Below are 18,461 nucleotides of genomic sequence, written 5' to 3'. Positions count from 1 at the left end.
CCCAGGTGAGACTTGCCAGCGTTGGCTATTCTCACCCGGTGTGAAACAAGACCTGTTTTTTCTAATTTCGGAATAGGCCTACTGTCTATCGGTGTCATGGGTGCCAGTGAAACATTTTTCCAGCTCTGAAAACACAGATCCAAAATTTTCCCAACCCTGAAATTTATAAAAATATGAAAACTCTTCCTACCTTGCCGTCCGTATGTCGCTCGTTGAACCATTTAGTTGCCTTAAGGTAGTTATGTGGGTGGTCGTAGTTTTTTTTTTAGGGTCTTGGAGATTGCCTGACTAAGGCAAAAGCATGCACCGGGTTGTTCGACTTTCCTACACCACACTCACAGACACTTTGACATCGTTGAAAATTTCATCAAACCATTGCCAAAGCCACTTATTTTTTACACTTTTCTCCAATTCCTCCGTAGAAGCAGGTCTATCTAGAAACTTTATCTTCAAAAATCAAACAGAGCATGCACAGACCTAGAAATCTATTTGAATTTATTGAGATTGACGGTAGCAGACCAGCGGAGTTTGTAATTTTGAGTTTCAGAATTCACTGTGCAACCTGGAGATTGGAATTAAGGTTTTAAATTGTTGTGTTTTTGGGTGCAACAACAGAAAAGGCAGACATAGCAGAGTTTATATAAGATCTACAGAACTGAAAAAATTCGTAACATGGATGGGATTGTTCACAGCACTAATTCTACCTTCCCACACACATTTTGCATACGCATATGGCCTACGTCATTTTTTAGTAGCAAAATTTGTTACAAGAAATTTGGTGGGTTTTTTTTACCCTGACATATTTCTTCAATAGATCTTATTAATGTTCTCAAAACATGCGTCCAATAATTAGCTTTATATGTCGCCAGCAGAAGGAAAAAAAAGGACGGACTTGCTTTTAAAAGAGATTTAGCTCCAGCTGTAAACTTTTAAAAATCTGTAGAAACCATTGACTGGGATTTTTTTTAAAATATTGGGCTAGTTTTTATTAAAGAATTTTCTTTTTAAAAATTTCTAGAATAATATATAGCACCCATGTGTACAAATGTTTGAAAAAATACTCATCTGTTAAGACGAATTGATAGATCTAAGTCATTTTGCAAAAGTAAGAGAATCTACATCTAGATGTTCGATAGTTCAGTAGCCTAGATATTTGATAAGTTGCGCAACAAATTTTTTACCGTAGCTACAGTAGTAGAGATAGCGTATTATTTTCCTCCGAAACATTAATTTCCGCATCCATACACCTTTTTGGGCCTTTATAAGCACATGTTGTCCTACTTTAATTATGTTACTTTCATAATTGTTTTTGAAAGCATTTTCAATTCCTTTCACTTTCACTTCCCACGCGCAAGCACATATATATATATATAATTATGATTACAATTTAAGATTCCAGATCTGACGAATGTATTTATTAAATAGCATATAATGCTGGGTTAGCCAAAGCATTGCAATGCGCGCTATTATCAATTATTGAATTGTAACAGGACTTCAATTTGATCCGTAACAAGAGACCACTTATTTTTTTATACGTGTTCACGTGTTTGTTTACTGTGTGCGGGGATTAAAAATTAAAGATTAAAGATTCCAGATCTGACGAATGTATTTATAAAATAGCGTTATAGCCCTGGGTTAGCCGATGCGCGCTTTTATCAATTAATTGAATTGTAACAGGACTTCGATTTGATCCGTAACAAGAGACCACTTCTTCTTTCTTATACATGTTCAAAATGTGTGTTTGTTTACTGTGTGCGGGCATTAAAGATTCCAGATCTGACGAATGTATTTATTAAATAGCATTATAGGCCTATAGGGCAGGGTAGGCCAATGCATTGTGTTACGCGCTTTTATCAATTAATCGAATTGTAACAGGAATTCAATTTGATCCGTAACAATTAAGAGACCATTTATTTTTTCTTATACGTGTTCAAAAATGTGTGTTTGTTTACTACTGTGTGCGGAGATTACAGGGGGACAAGCCCATTCCCTCGACATGTGATCCAAGGTATGGGGATACATTTTTTCTCAAAATACACACAGCTCTGAAATCCTTCATTATCACATCTGAATGAGCCTATCATTCATGCATTAGAAATCACACTCTCAACACACAAAACAATGACTTTGAACATATATTCAGGAAACATATGCCAGTTCCACTCTTGTTTACTTTGTTTTGCTTTGTTGGCTTTTATGTGTTAAAAACAATATTATTTGAGGCCTTTTCTGCATTCTTGTGTTTTTTGCAGCATGTATAATAGGCCTATGTATTTTATGTGCAACCGACACATTCTCCAATCTCTGGTATTTGTTAGACTTGCACGTGCTACAAAGCATGTTATTGTACACACTATATTTCACTGATGTAAACACAGAGATGAATTCTTAAAGAGAGAAATAATACATTTCCTCAATATGAGCTCAAGTTATTGATCTCTTTCTAGTAAATTGGAGAAACGGCTTATAAGTTGTATTGTTCTTTTTTGCTTGCTGTGGATGGCCTTAAGTTTAATGACAATGTAATTGTAGTGAGCATGTTACTGTCAGCGTCCCCTTTATGATACTTTATCGTAGTACGAATCAAGACTATATCTAGATATTTTGCCAACAGAATTAATGTTCATAATTAGTGTTACTATCAAGTGTATTGTGAGTGTGAAGATCTTTAGTCTAGATCTAGATCCCATCCCATCATTACAAAAACCCAAACTAACAACACAAAAACATTGTAACATTGCCAATTATGACATATTGTTGGCAATAAATATGTGATAGATCTAGACTATTTAACTATATTTCCTCTTCGAAGAAAGTTTTAAAATACTGATGTAAGGTATCTTCCAATCCCTACCACTTAGCCACTAGCATCAGCCCGCATAGCAACGCGAAGCCTCGCTGTGCGGCGCAGCCAAAGGTGCCCTCAATTGGCCGCCATGTTTTAGTTTCAATTCCTCACAGCGAATCAGCGATCGCAAAGAGGGAGTTCCGCTTCTATAAGTGTAGAATTCTGTGGTCACCCCTTATTTGAGCCATGTAATTTATTCATCCTTTTGATCCCATCACCGGTGTTTCCGGTGATCACACAGACAAAACGAAATATCGCATTCGGAACTTGCACGCATCACGATACCAGTTTTCAAAAGTTCATTACGCTTGGCCGGACTCGATCGTTACAGCTCAAATTTTTTTTCCTTTTTAAAGACCCGATCTACTCTTACTTTACTTTTTCATCCTCTGTTGCCGTTAAGCGTCGATGGGAGATGCAGTTTTCTATGGTAGGCCAGCTCCGCAGCTCTTTCAGTTGTGATGTTATGTTTTCTTAGGGTTTCCTTGACACCCTCGATCCACCTTTTTCGTGGCCTTCCTCTTCCTTTATATAGCCTGAGTGCTTGGTGTGTAGGCTCTCGAAGCTGGCTGGTCAGATGACATGCGTAACAGGTGACCAAACCATTTTATCCTCTGTGTTTCTATGTAACGCAGGCAGGACTCAGTGCCGATAGCTGCTCTTACTTCATTTCTCTGCCTGTCTCGTCTTATGATGTCAAGGGTTTTGCGGAGACATATCATTTCGCATGAGGTGATTTTGCTTTCATGGGTTTTGCTTAAGGTCCAGGTCTGGCACTGATAACATAATGTTGGTATGAATATTGAGGTGATAAGCTGTCTCTTTGAGTCCATGGAGATGTTTGGATGAGATAGAAGGGGTGCGAGCTAGTAGGTGACAGTGTTGGCTTTTTGAGTTCCCATTTCTATTTCTCTGTTTATGGACCCGTTTTCAGAAAAAGTGCTGCCAAGATATTTAAACTCTTTCACCTGTTTCAGTTGTTTACTATTGACATGGATGTTCAGGGGACTATGGCTTCGACTCACTTTCATAACTTCTGTTTTTGATGTGCTTATTTTCATGTTGAATTTCTCACAGGTGTTGTTGAGTTCGGTAGTGTGATTTTGGAGGCTTTGTTGGTCATGATGAATTAGACATTGGTCGTCTGCGAACAGAAATTCATTTAGGCTTTCTGGGCTTTGGTTTGCTTCTTGCGTTATTGTGTCCATATATATTATAAACAGGAGGGGAGAACGCATCCCTGTCGTACTCCAGATCTTACTTTGAACCAGTCTGTATTTCTTTCCTTCGTTCTTACTGAGCTTCTGCTGTTGGTATATATATAGAGCTCTCACATTATCTAACAATTGTCCTGACGCAGACCTGCCACTCTATGAAATCTAAAAATCAGGATTTCTGAGTTAAAATATCAGGATCTGGTGAAAAAAGTCGGGATCAACGGCAAATCAGTCATAAAGGGCACTAGGGAAGGCGCGGGGGGGGGGGGGGGGGGGGGATATGTCCTGGTTCCCTTTTAAGAGGCAAGTATGCAAGGCAAAACTTTTGCAGGAAAAAGTTCACGTTTGGACCTCTAAATAGTGGGAAAATTGAAAGACAGCATATATGTACTCGAGTCGAAGTTGGATAGACTGGGGGAGCGAAGGTCACAGTGATGCTGAAACACTCGTAGTCTTGAAAATAGCTGACACATAACTCTAATCATCCACGCAAAACGCCCGCGTTTTAACAACGTTTGACTTCCATCACATCGAAAAAAAGATCGCGCCAAGGTTGTTCATTTTTTTTTCTCATTCCTTTTCCCTTAATTAGTAGGCCTACCTGTATCACAGCACGCATTTTAAGCCCAAGTGTCAAAACAATACCCCCACCCCCTCCCCCCGGCCATCCACACTGGTTAAGTCCCGAAAAACACCTCGACCAACGCGACCGGTGTGAATGAACTTTGTTGACCCCGACAACTGACGGTCCCCGACACACGCGCTACTCACTACTACATGTACGAGGTCATGTCATGTGATGCGAATGAGCGTTTGAAACTAGGTCAATTTTAGTTTAAATAACGTGCGTTAGTAATCTACTAGACCTAGATTCGGCATAGATGCTTTGGAAAATAGCGTTCCAAGTTCCTGCAGATAAAAAATCCAATCGGTGTTTCCAAGCAGAAGAGATTGCAGAACTTTTTATATTTTTTTCTCCAAGAATCGGACGCAACAGACGAAACCACAAAAAAAAAATCAGGATACTGGCGATCGAAATCGGGAAAATCGGGATGCTTGAGATTTGGGGCAAAAAATCGGGATATCCCGATTAAATCGGGATGAGTGGCAGGTCTGCTGACGCCATGGTTTACTCTGTCAAAAGCCTTCTCTTGGTCTATAAAGACGATGTTGGATTCTTTGTTGTGTTCTATTGTTTTCTCGCATATCTGTCGTAATGCGAATACGGCATCCGTGCATCCTCTTCCCTTTCGGAATCCAAACTGAGCTTTGCTCAAATTTCTCTCTACAATAGGTCTTTTATGCGCTGCTCTAGTATCTTTGCATACAAGACCCGATGCAACCCGGAAAGTGATGCTGTGAAATTTTGTCAGCCCAAATTTCCGGGCTGGGCCCAGAGGTCTGGCACCCATGATCGGTGTGGATGATCAGATAGACAAAAACAAAGAAAAAATGACGTTATAACACAAAAGTAGGTACTCCTGTACAATTGTGGCCCCGTTTGAGGATACTCGTTTTGACCCCACCAACGATTACTTCTGGATCTAAACGATTACATTTTGATGCGCGGGCCGTTAGGCCTATGGAGAGATAGCCAATCAAACCGATTGCAAAACATAAAATTATGGTCAAAACCAGGAGGGCATGCCCCCCTAAAACCCCTCTTGTCTTGAAAATACAAGTGAAATTCTACTGCTCATTTGGTAGGCTAGATCGACTGATAAAACACTGATACCGAATATTTAAATCAATATCAATATCCAGTAACTTAGTCTTTGCTTTTGTGTGATTTAGTTATCTAGGGTATTATTTTACTTTCCATCCCGTCTCACACTTAAACTACTAGTTGTCCATTTTCTACTAAATATTGATGCGTTGAACACGAACATCAAATTCATTTCCGTAGCAAATTAATAGTTTTTTAAATAGTTAGTTTTCGGAGTGTCTATGTACACGGTAACCGGGCATCTAGTCTCAGTAACTTCGTATGCGGTAACCGGGCACCTAGTCTCAGTATCTACATACACGGTAACCGGAACGAAAATAAATCAATATTTGTCCTGTGCTGTCACTTGATGAAAAAAAAAGAAAGCCATACAAGCGTTGTGTCGGGCTCGCCATCTTGACTGGTCAGTGAACCTGTGTGGGCGCATCACATTGTGAGTATCAGTTGGGGTCACCAAAGTTCATTCAAAGTCTGTGCGCTGCAAAGTATAGGGCTCCGGAAAGGGGGGTATTATTGATTTTTTAAAATGTATCATGTACAGTCGGGGGAGGGGTGGGGATGAAGGCAACACCGGATGACAAAAAACTGAACTTTGAGTTCTGGACTGCACGGTTACCGTGTACGTGATACTGAGGCTAGGTGCCCGGTTACCATGTACGTAGACACTGAGGCTAGGTGCCCCATTTGATATTTTACAGTTAGATTCTAGATTTGAAATTTTCTTGAAAATAATTGATTTGCAATAGTTTTGCTGGCTTTATGCGAGTTTATGTGTCATCTGCAGCAAACAGTACTGTAGTTTGACCCCCCGCAGCAGTGCATCTGTGTGCGGGAGTGAAAGTAAAAATTTACCAGATCTAAATTAGTCTATCTTGCGGGACCGCAATAGTACAGGAATGCCCAAAAGTAAGCTAATTTGGTCGTCTACAGAGTAGCTATGGCTATTTCACTTTTGAAACGAGCCGAACTACGCGGGTCGCCATTTTGCTTTGTCTGGAAGTTCTCGCAAGATCTACTTGGTCTCCTCTCTCTTGCACTCTCTTTCTGAATGCTAATTTACTGTCTTCTATCGGTGTGGACGATCAAATGGACAAAAACAAAGATAAAAAATGATGTTAAAACACAAAAGTAAATTAATTTGGTCGTCTGCAAAGATGGTACGGCTATTTAACTTTTCAAATTGAGCCGAACTATGCAGGTCGCCATTTTGTTTTGCCCAGAAGTTCTCACGCTACTCCTCTCCTGCCCACAGACAAAATTGCACTTTCAACAAAGAGTGCTGAAAAGTTTGTTCACTGTGAACGCTACACTGGTTGGCCTACCCCGGGTGAGAATAGCGCAGGCGAGTCTTTTGGCCATTCTCACCCGGTGGGCGTTCACCGTTATAGCCTCGGCCAACCAGTGAAGTGTTCACCCTGAACCACAGAATTCTACACTGTGATAACAAAATTATAGAATTCTGTGCTGTGAACAAACGTTCTAGATCTATTATACTACTGTTAGTGTTAGCCTAAAAGCGTGCAATTTTGTCTGTGGGCAGTGGAGAGAGAGAAAGAGAGAGAGAGAGAGAGGAGAAGCGCGTGAACTTTCGGGCAAAACAAAATGGCCGCGTAGACTGTAGTTCGGCTCGATTCGGAAAGTTAAATAGCCGTAGCATCTTTGTAGACAACCAAATCAAATTTTAGTTTTGTTTTTTAACATCATTTTTTCATTTTTTAACTTTGTTTTGGTCAACAGAAAGAGACAGAGGGAGAGAGAGAGAGAGGGGAGGAGTAGATCTTGCGAGAACTTCCGGGCAAAACAAAATGGCGACCCGCGTAGTTCGGCTCGATTCGAAAAGTGAAATAGCCATAGCATCTTTGAAGACGATCAAATTAGCTTACTTTTACTTTTGTGCTTTAACATAATTTTTTCTTGGCTTTTATCAATTTGATTTTGATCATCCACACCGATAGACAGTAGATCTAGATCTAGATCTAGAATCCAGGTCTATTCCAAAATGAGGAAAAGCAGGTCTTGTTTCACACTGGGTGAGAATAGCCTATGCTGGCAAGTCTCACCCGGGGTGAGAGGTAGATCGTATTTTTATTCTCACCCGGTGAGAATAGCCACTTCCTCACAGTAAACGAAGTGACTATTCGGACACGAGTCCGAATATGAAAAAATGCCAAAAGGCCCGCCTGCGCTATTGTAGAGGTGGCCGCCATCTACTATCATGATCATCAGATCACTCTCACTAACAATGACAATGATGATGATCTGAATAACGGGAGTGAAAGTGATTTGAAATTGAAAGCAAGTTTACCAGTCTGAGTCTCTTTTAATTTTACGGATTTTTCCGTCAATTTTGTACCAAACTTCGGTAAATTTTTACTTTCACTCCCGCACACAGATGCACTGTTTCAGGGGTCAAACTGCTGTACTGTTTGCTGCAGATCACACATAAAGCCACTAAAACTGTCGCAAATCAATTATTTTCAAGACAATTTCAAATCTAACTGTAAAATATCAAATTATGGGTGTAAAAACAGGGGGGCATGCCCCCCTGCCCCTGCAACCCCCCAGATTTTCTTTTACCCCAGTGGGGCAGGCCCCCCTGGAACCCCCCGATTGGTCCAAAGCATGTCTATCTCGGTTAAAAACAATCAAATATTTCAAAAACCATTAATTTGCGACGGAAATGAAGTTGATATTCGTGTTCAGCGCATCAATATTTAGAATCTAGATCTAGTAGAAAATAGACAACTGGTAGCTGAGTGTGAGACGGGAGGGAAAGTAAAAAAATACCCAAACTTCCTCTAGTCTCTAGATCTAGAATTGTGGGATATTGGTCTCATCTCTATTCTTACCTCTGTCTTCATTAGTCCTTTTGTCTTTGATGATCCAAATATCTTCAATTGTTCCATACTGGTCAAACGAATCTCGGAATTCTTGCTCAGTGGTACCCTTCTGACACAGTATAAACAGCCTACTGTTTGGCGGGTCGTCTAACCCTCTCGACTCACGTCCGGACATTTTATCAGAACACATTAAACAAACGTTGACAACTTTGTTCGATGCACTTGAACTGAGTACTTTATTCAGTCAAGAAAACGCGACTTGGAACTTGAACAAGACTTGGTGATACACCACACTGAACACTGAGAACACTGAACAGTGAACAGTAGTGGTGCAATTGATCGATCAAATTTTTCGATTAACCGAGCAAGATTCTTGGTCGAGTAAATCGACCAAAATGGTTTCTTGACCGAGCAAGACATCAATCAAACGCCAAAATTAATTGTCGCTATCAAACAAACGCGAAACCCATATTTTGTCATTGCATCGTTTTGAAAACCAGCAAACTTCAAACTTTTAACAAAATGCAATAAGCATTTACGATTTCATAAAATGTATGTTTATCATGATAGTAGAATCTGTTTTAATTATCCAGTATAAAAACCTGTATCATTTTCAGTTTTTGACGGTTGTGTTTTTGTGTTCGCCATTTAGGCTTTCCCGAGGATGGTGCTCCTGGGTAACACTCAAACAGGCAATCAGATATATGAAACTTACTCGAACAAACATCAATCAAACGCCAAAACTGATTGTCACTATCAAACAAACGCGAAACGTAATATTTATCTTTGCCTCATTTTTAAATACGGCAAACTTCTAGCTTTAAAAAGAGTGAAATAACAGTTATAATTCTGTAAGATATATTTTTAATATAATAGTAGAACTGGGAGCTCATTATTCAGTACAAAAGCTAGTATCCTTTTCAATTGTTGACGGTCGCGGTTTTGTGTTCGTTTAGGCTTTTGGGATAATGGTGCTCCTGGCTCCTGGGTAAACCTCAAACTGGCAATGATGAAATTTGTTCGAACAAATAGCAATCAAACGCTAAAATTACTTGTTGCTGACAAACAAATGCCAAACATATTTTAAAGTCATATTATTAGTCAAAATAGAATAAAGTCGTATATTCTAATTAGGAAATAGCTGCCCAAGAGTATATTTACTATCAGATACACAATTGGGAATCTTGTTGAATGTCAAACCCAGCAGCCACTCTTTATTTTTAGACTGTCGCGGTTTTTTAACTGCACTGAGGGTAAAAGACATTGAAATGGCTGTGCTCCTGGAAAACCAACAACTTGGCAAATGTCTCGCGCCACCAGCACGAAAGCGAGACAAGTGTGTCAACTTATCAATATTCATAACGGAACATTTTATTTTTAGATCTAGCCAGGTTTAATATGAGGGTCTTTTCGTTGATAAGCGTATGCGCGAGCTTTTCGCGCTAGGTCGCTCTCTTCCAAAAGCATCTTTGGTACCATTTTCTAAATGATTTACTGACAGTACAGCAACAACAATATAAAAACGTATTAAAACCCGTAAACCCAGGCCCCTCCAACATGCCAGCAGCAGAATCGTAGGCTTACTAGATCTACGTCTGGCCCTACATGACCTTGAAACGCATCGTCTGTAGGCTAGATCTAGTGTTGTTGTTGTTCTCACTTTGTCCGATCAGCTGATTTATATCATGCAAACCAGTGACCCACTGGCATCTATACAAACCAAGTCTTTATTTCAGTTCCTCTTCATTTCTCTCTGCTCTCATTCTGACCTCTTAAGCCAGAATATTTCGTCCGATCTAGACTTGTTCACATTCTCAATCTTAGTAATTTGGATGCTTTCCTCTTTTTACTTAATTTCAACGCTTCCACTTTGATCTGCAACTTGTTATTCTGTATTACTGTGCTGATTTTTGTTTCTATGCCTAGATCTTTACTTTTCTTGAAAAACACATTTAATAAATACCAGCACAATGAATTAGCCTAACCTATTAATAAAATATGCTCGATCTGGGCTGGAAACTGAGCGAAGAAACAAAAAAAAGGAAGTAAGATTGAAGAATAGGCCTACCGGACCAGCGGATTCGGACAACTTTTGACTATGTCTCGACAACCTTAGGAATTCATGATTTTCCCCAGTTTTTATCCACTTTTAATCCCTCTCACACAGGTAGGCCTAGCTTAGAACCGCCCCCCCCCCCCCCCCCCATTCTCTCGCAATAATACGAGTGGTCCAGTATTCTTCAATTTTCCCGAAAGGAGCAATCAAAATACATGTTAAACAAATTAACTAACTTTGCACGCATCTTCTCGATCTATTTGACTCTTATTTTTATACCGCGCGAAGCGACGAAGACCAAAAGCTAGGCTATTTTTAGATCCAGACATCAGCTGAAAAATGCGTGCTTACAGCGCAGCTGCGATGACTTTTGACCCCTGCTCGATCTAGATTTCTTGGTCGAGAAAATTTTTTCGGTCAATTTCATCGGTTAACCGAACAATTTTGCATTTAACCGATCATTACTCGACCAAGATTTTTCGCTTACTCGCACACCACTAGTGAACAGAACACACCGGAAGACAGATACCGCAACGCGAAGCCAGCCAGCATTGGCAGCAGTGTCCAAGTGTCCACAAGCAAAAATGTGGTTGCCAGGTTAGTCTAGTGAGAATGGGTGGGGGGGAAATGGTTGCTGTACAAAGATAAGCAAAAAAATTATTTTATTATTATTATTAATCGATAATAATAATCGGCCGTACCTATTATTTTGGACACACATAAAAATTGTGGGTGGTTGGGGATGCTCTGGTGTGGTTTGCTCCTTCCTATCAAACATCTATCGTCCTCCTTTTTTGTGTTTGTTACTCCCAAGGCTTGAATAACACCTTATCTTCGGCACTTATAAATAACCTTATTAAATTGTGTTGCAAGTTCCGTAAAACTCTTACAAAAACTCGTGAGGGGCTTTGCTCTTTATGCCTTTGTGTTACATCAGACGCTTGTGGGGGGCTGTATGTGTTATGCCTTTGTGTTACATCAGTATGAACTACACTTAAGAGTGAGTGGTTGGATCGAAGTGTTGATTTTGAGTGGTTTGATTGCTCCTTCTTTCCTATGTGATCCCATGCGAAAGTCACTACCTCGATTATATTCAGTATTATATGTGGGAATACAACAATACAATGACATTCTCCCCAGCAAGAGCTAATAAAGCCACGGTAAATAGTACAATAAGACAAATCAAATCACTAATCACGTAATTATGCCCTATCAACGTTTCGTATGAGTACACTTGGTGTGACTCTTTTCAGAATATATTCGTTCCTTTTATAACTTTTATTAATTGTGTGTTTTGATTTTAGCAAGCAGAATTTAGTAACTTTTGGTAAAGAAATTCAGGTAGGGCTGATCCGAGCTGCATTAATTATAAGCCCAGCACCCCAGCAGACGTTGCAGGACATAATATCTGAAGTTACTGCGTTCAGTTTTCTATTGGCTATCCCTCTGAGAAAAGGCTACAGGTCCCATATTAACAATATCTGTTGCAGATCTAGATCTATAAGTTGATTACTTATACAATTATCTGAAACTCATCAGAAGAAGGCAGAGAATTCTACACTAAGTGTAGAATTCTGTGGATGAAGGCAAACAATTCTCGTTTTGGAGCATACTATTATTGTACACGTCTCATTTATTGATGAAAAAAGGCCCACTAGCCGTTAGACAGATTTTCTATTCTGCTTCGAGGAATATCACACGAATTGTGGGCTTGTTAATAGCAATAGAACGAGGGGTTATTGCAAGAATTTACCGGAAATGACAAAAGAAAAGTCGATGATTCCCTATTACCACTATTACACAACGCAATAACTTTTCGAACGAATTTGGCCGAAAAAAACCCAAAGTGGCAATTCCTGACAGAACGCCAAAAAAAAAGAAAAAAAAAAAGTAAGCTTCCCAGATTTTATTAGGTCTGTCACGTTCAAGTTCTACCAAAATTTCCACATTTCGAGAATTCAATGCTTATGTACTGTGCTTTGTCAGGCTACCTCGGTGACTTATCATTCGATAAGCGGTAAAAACAAGCAACAACAACTACAGCAACAACAAAACAAATTAATTAAAAAAACCAAAAACAAACTAAAAACAGATTATGCACTGGAAAGTTAAGATTATATTGGTCAACATAGGCCGTATAGAAAATCTAACCCTTCATGTAATAAATTATTATGTGAGAACTTATTTTTAAAAGAAAATTTATAAACAATATTGTAGTTGTGGTACTTTAAGATTTCCCCAACTTTTGTTTCTTACACTTCGTTCACACTTTGAACAATCTATTATTCCATTATAATTGTAGTTTTACCATTAGATCTAGACCCCTAAATTGGCTGTTACTCTTCTAACATTTTCTTTGGGCTTCTCAAGCACCGTTCGTGTTTCATCATATTAATTTCTGGACAAAACCCGTGAGGTTTTGATAATATTATAATAATATGATGGGATATTTATTGACTCCAGAGAAAGGACCGGAGTATAATAGGCCCCTTGAGACTGGCTTAACGTGCACCTTGATTTCAGTAGGCTTCAAACGTCGTAGAGGCTTTTAAACTAAGGGGAGAATTTATTTAAAGAAACGCAAACGTTTCGTATCATCCAAGACCATAGAATTCTGCGTCCAAGACCTAGCCTAACGTGAAAAACCAGGACCCTTCGGACCGCTCGGTCCTGGTCGGACCAACACCACCACCAACACCAACCCCAAAATTAGAAACTTATTCATTCATCATTGTTTTCATTCGCATCAAAGATAATAATATTATACTGACATCGATACGGCACAACTTGAATCGGCTATTTATTGGCATTGGTATCGTATTCTCAACGCCAATATAGCCAAAGATAGTAAATAGCTCTGCACAGCCTAGGCCTAGGCCTATACCATTGCCTGGGCTATTTCAGCAACACAATAATCGAACAATTCTCGAGATACTGTACTGATTACTTTTTAAAAAAGCAATTTACAAATAGTCGAAGAAAGTATTCGCAAGTTTTAACTTCTTCATAGATCATTTTTCTTGAGACCTAAAAGATCTCCGCCGTCATACATTATTGCATATTTTATATATATATATCTATATATATTTTAAAGTTTACTCGTATTGGTTCATTTTGTTTCCATCTGTGCTGTAATTTCGAATTTGTCCTCAACCGTGTTATGGAGAGGAGAGGTAATGCGCCTTGTGTCACCGCTTTTCCAGTGGACTTACATTATTATTAGGCTCTATGCTAAGACGTCAACAATCATAGCTTTGGAAAGAGCTAAACTTAAAGGCTCTGTCTGTACCTCCTTTCACGATGACTGAAAAGACTTTAGCAGAGCAGTTACAATCTGTCAAACTCAAAAGTACGGGGGAACTCACAAGAGATTACTCAAGCCCCAAAACAGGGGGATTTCTGCATCAAGATGAAATAAATGCGTATCAGGAAAGTGTTTTGGATGCTAATATGGAAGAATGGCTTCAATATTTGAAAGACTTCACATTCCCAAGTGAATTTGTTCCTATCACTATAGATGAAGCTAATATGTTTGTGAATGTTTATCGAAGGCTTTTTGCCAATCTTGATCCTTCTGGAATATCAACAATTTCTTGGAAAGAAAATTTAAGTGCGGAGGAACTTGTGAAAGTAGAAGATATATCATGTAGATTGCAAACAGCGATAGATTCTTTTACAAGAAAAGAAGAAGCAAAGTTTGTGTTCATAAAACTGTCAAGTCGCAGTCCAAAAGATGCTCCTCTAGCTCAAGACAGATTCAAAAGCTTGTATAAACACTACCTCGAGAAAGAACAGAAAGAAGAACGTTTTCTGGAAAATACTCAGATTAAGTGTTTACTTAAAGCTTGTTTTGAAGCGTTACGCATGTCAACGGCTGATGAAGCCTTGGATGCTTGTTTTAGAAGCGAACGTACATATCAGGACCTTTTGTTAGCCCTCGCAGTCCCTGATCGGTTCAGAGAAAATTGGGTCATTAGAAAGTTTGTGGAGATAGATGTTGACATGGAATTCAGAGCTTTTGTCTCAAACAGAAGAATGACTGCAATTTCACAATACAACTTTTTGTATTACTCCAAGAGGCTCAAAGAGAATCAGCAATATTACTGTGACCTAATTCACAGATTCTATGAACAAGAAATTGCAGAGAAGTTGCAGGGATTTTTGCACAGTTTTATCATTGACTTTGCAGTTTGCGGAGAAGGTTGGTCTCGTCTTATTTTGTCAGAATTGTTAAAATAATGTAGGCCAACAAAATTTTAAGTAACAGTGCTATGGAAAAGATTTTGTTCTTGATAAACAGCATATATATGTGGCAGACTTGGCTGGCCAAAGTTCAGCAGTGGTCGAACAACTTCTATTTGTTACAAGATTTAAATGTGGATCACCTTATATGGTTAAAAACTTTCTTTTTACATAGTGTGACTGAACTTTAAAAAACACAAATTTATTTATTTATTTTTATATGGGTTTTAAAAATAATGTTTTTATGTGTTTGAAATTATGTGTGCCATGTGCGCACGCTCACCCATGTGTGCTCTGTTTGTGTGTATGTGTGTGTGTGTGTGTACATGTGTATGTGAAGAAAGAGGTTTTTTTGGTGAGAAGGGTTCTTAGTACACTTCATGCAGACATTTTTTTTCCAGATATTTAAATGAGAGAGAGACAGACAGACGGACGGACGGACAGACGGACAGAGAAAGAGAGAGAGAAAGAAAGCGAGACAGAACTTTTAAGTTTGTAAGTATAAATTAATGTTTTTTACTTTGTTCTGTACTGATCTCTTTCCTTGTTTTTTCTGTCAGGTTCAAAGATATGGGTTATTGAAATCAACCCATTTCTGCCTACAACAGATTCAGCATTGTTCAGCTGGGAACGTGAGAAACAGTTGCTCGAAGGTTCCCATCAGGATTTGGTTTTCAGGGTCACTGAAAAGCCTAGACCAGGTGCGAAAAGCATGCTTCCAGCTGGAATGAAAGACCTGATCAATGCATGCAAATCAGAAAATTAGATCCTTCATAATTATTGTCATGTTGTGTTCATGTGTTTATGTGTGTTTCTAAATATAAGTTTGGTGTGTATGCACATTTTTCTGCGGAATGTTTCATTTAGTTTTGTTCTCATTTCTTTTTACCTTTCAAACTTAAATCTTTTACAGTGTAGACCTACCCTATTTCTTATTCTCTGCAGTTATCCAGGCATGTAATGCCATTCATAATTTTCTTGTGTGCTCTGTGTAGATGCTTAAAACCCTTTATAAGAAACACTCTTCATTGGCAAGTTAAATAATAATAAGTAATTCTACTACTAATATTATTTGAGCTTTACAGACACAAAATAGAAAGCGTTCTAGCTCCTGAATCCCATTCCCAAGAAATTAATACTGATTTAAATCAAACTGTAAACCTTTTAAATCAAACAGCAATCCCTCCACTTCGTGTCTGATTTCTACTAGAATGGACTGTCATGATTGTCCACTAACATTAATTTTCTAATAACACAAATCGAAATTTTCTGTTCCTTGTCTTTTCAAAAATATCTTTTTCGATAAGTTCTTTTGACTTGGTCAGGTCATCTGCTGGTCAGTTCTCAGCAGTGATGAGTATGGAACTTTGTCATTTAAATTTTGATTTCTAAACAGAGCTCTACTATTCTGATGGTGGACAAGTGTTATGCATAGTGGCTAATGCTCAGTTGTGTAGACAGTACTGCTTTGTTTTGATGCTGTTATAGACTGCATGTTGCATGCTAACAAAAATGTATGTATCACAATCTTTATTAAAACAGGCCATGGATCTAATTTTGGTGTAATCTATCATCTCAACCGTATGTATACTTTGGGTTGAGTTTGACACTGCAGCCACTTCTGGTTGAGTAGTGTTTGTTTTGCACATTGCTATGATTTGGATGAGGAGTCAGGTTTGTTTCGAGCTTGTGGGTCGTGAAGTGGTTAGTTGTTGACTTGTGGTAGATTCAACAGAATCAACAGTCTGACTGCATCAGCTCGACCCGTGAAGAGCTGAAACTTTTCAATCAGGCGGATCAACAGTGGTGCTGTGTCGTCTTCGCAAGCTGTGATCGTTTACTGCAGGACCTTTTGCTGGGGTCTGCATGACGTTGTCGTCAGGTTCATCCTTCCTTTCGTGAAAAGGTATTTATTTTGGTCTCAAATGCACCCTATTCTTGATGAAGGTGCCTCCAGCTTCCCCTTCCATTTTATAGGATCTGATGTCGATCTTTTCTTTGATTTTACCTGCGTTCCAACCGGGTTTATCAGGAGTTGGGTAATAAACAGTCTGACTCTTTTGCAGGGGATTCATATCTCTGGCCTTTCTGTCAAATAGTCTCTTGACTTTCATCTTGCGAGCTATTAATCTTTTCATGTCATTGTCTGGAACATAATTTTACTTTTTCATTTGAGGCAAGAGCGTTCTTATTTCTGTCTGAAACATCATCTGGGTTGGAACTGTCCAGTCTTGTCTTGGGGTGTTTCTAAGTTCTAAAAGTGCTTCGTATTGATCTTCGTAATCAAGCACACAACGTTTCATCCTGGTTTTTATTATTTTTACTGCCGATTCAGCCTTTCCATTGGCTTGGTGATGGCCCGGAGATGATCGTACATGAGTGATACTCCAGTGTTGTGTGAACTGTATGAAAGTGGAAGCTGTATACTGTGATCCACAGTCAGTGACAGGCATTTTTGGCACTCCATATGTAGCAAAATGTGATTTCTTTTTGGTGATTTCCGTTTCAGATGTCGATGTTGGCAAATAGTCGGCCTCAAGGAAATTGGAAAATAGTCTACCAGAACTAGATACTGTGAACCTTTTATTTTAAAAATATCAGATCCAAGCTTTTCCCATGGTGCTCGTCCACTACTGTGTTGTACCAGTATTTCTCTCTGGTTTCTTGGCTTGCTCTGCTGACAACTGTCAGCCATTTGTTTTATTTCAGCAGTTATGCCTGGCCTGAAAACAGTCGGCTTGCCCTTCTCAGCATGCTCTCTGTTGCTAGGTGAGCTGCATGCAGTCTTCTCTTTATGATCTCCTCTCCTATTGACTTTGGTACAAGGAATTTTTCTCCTCTTTTTAATCAGCCCATTTTCAATACTCTTAGAATACACTCAACAATGAGAGGCAGTAAAAATAGATATTTCCTACTTAATAAGGCCCATTGCTTTCAGACATTCACGTTGCGATTTTGAAGATACTCAGGTAAAGGATAGAGGTTCCTGAACAGTATCATACTTTAGTTATCTCGAGAAATTGGTTCAGGTTGTGTACAGCTACTGATGTTTTTTAAGTATACACACTCTCATTTGCTCTTTCCAGTGATAAAGAAAACCTTATTGAAATTTTTAAAATTCATACCAGGATCAAACAACTGTAATTGAAAAGGGTTAACTACATTTCTTGCCCCCAGCCTTCCATCCTCCTGAGGTTTTCAAGATCTTTTAATTTCTGAGTAATCAGAGTAGAAAAGTTTTTGTCTCCTGATTTGGGAAATGAAGTTCATGTATTATATTATTTGGCTCAGGGTGTGTTTTTTTGTTGGCTTTTAATAAATGTTATGCTTAAGTTAATCGTTGGCACCAGTGCATACATGTATACATGTATTTCACTTTGAGTTTGAATGATCTGAATTAAGTTTTGACATCACTATCTTGTCATTTGTGATATATTTTATATAGGCTACATGTTCTTTGGAATCATCATGTGTATAATTTTCTTCTCTCTCTCTCTCTCTCTCTCTCTCTCTCTCTCTCTCTCTCTCTATA

At 38.8% G+C, this 18,461-nt stretch overlaps 2 protein-coding genes across 3 annotated transcripts in view; one reads left to right on the top strand and one right to left on the bottom strand.

The window, feature by feature from the left end:
- Nucleotides 1-8,950, bottom strand: part of LOC101850185 (RNA-binding protein 45) — a 29,626-nt gene extending 20,676 nt beyond the window's left edge. For both annotated transcript variants that reach the window (XR_004858780.1, XM_005103101.2), the window contains exon 1: nt 8,641-8,950. Coding sequence is in view for 1 of the 2 variants with exons in the window: in XM_005103101.2 (XP_005103158.1) it covers nt 8,641-8,821 (181 nt within the window). In the remaining variant the exon portion in view is untranslated. The remainder of the gene's footprint in view (nt 1-8,640) is intronic.
- Nucleotides 8,951-13,394: 4,444 nt separating this feature from the next.
- Nucleotides 13,395-18,243, top strand: LOC101849943 (cell division cycle protein 123 homolog). Its single transcript, XM_005103100.3, has 2 exons — nt 13,395-14,888; nt 15,490-18,243. The coding sequence occupies exons 1-2, from the start codon at nt 13,988-13,990 to the stop codon at nt 15,693-15,695; spliced, it is 1,107 nt and encodes a 368-aa protein (XP_005103157.1). The 5' UTR covers nt 13,395-13,987; the 3' UTR covers nt 15,696-18,243.
- The last annotated feature ends 218 nt before the right edge of the window (nt 18,244-18,461 follow it).

This window comes from Aplysia californica, unplaced genomic scaffold (assembly GCF_000002075.1).
Source record: "Aplysia californica isolate F4 #8 unplaced genomic scaffold, AplCal3.0 scaffold00358, whole genome shotgun sequence".
Classification (NCBI taxonomy): domain Eukaryota; kingdom Metazoa; phylum Mollusca; class Gastropoda; order Aplysiida; family Aplysiidae; genus Aplysia; species Aplysia californica.
The sequence above is the reverse complement of the archived record's forward strand: the minus strand, read 5'-3'. Positions and strand labels throughout refer to the sequence as shown.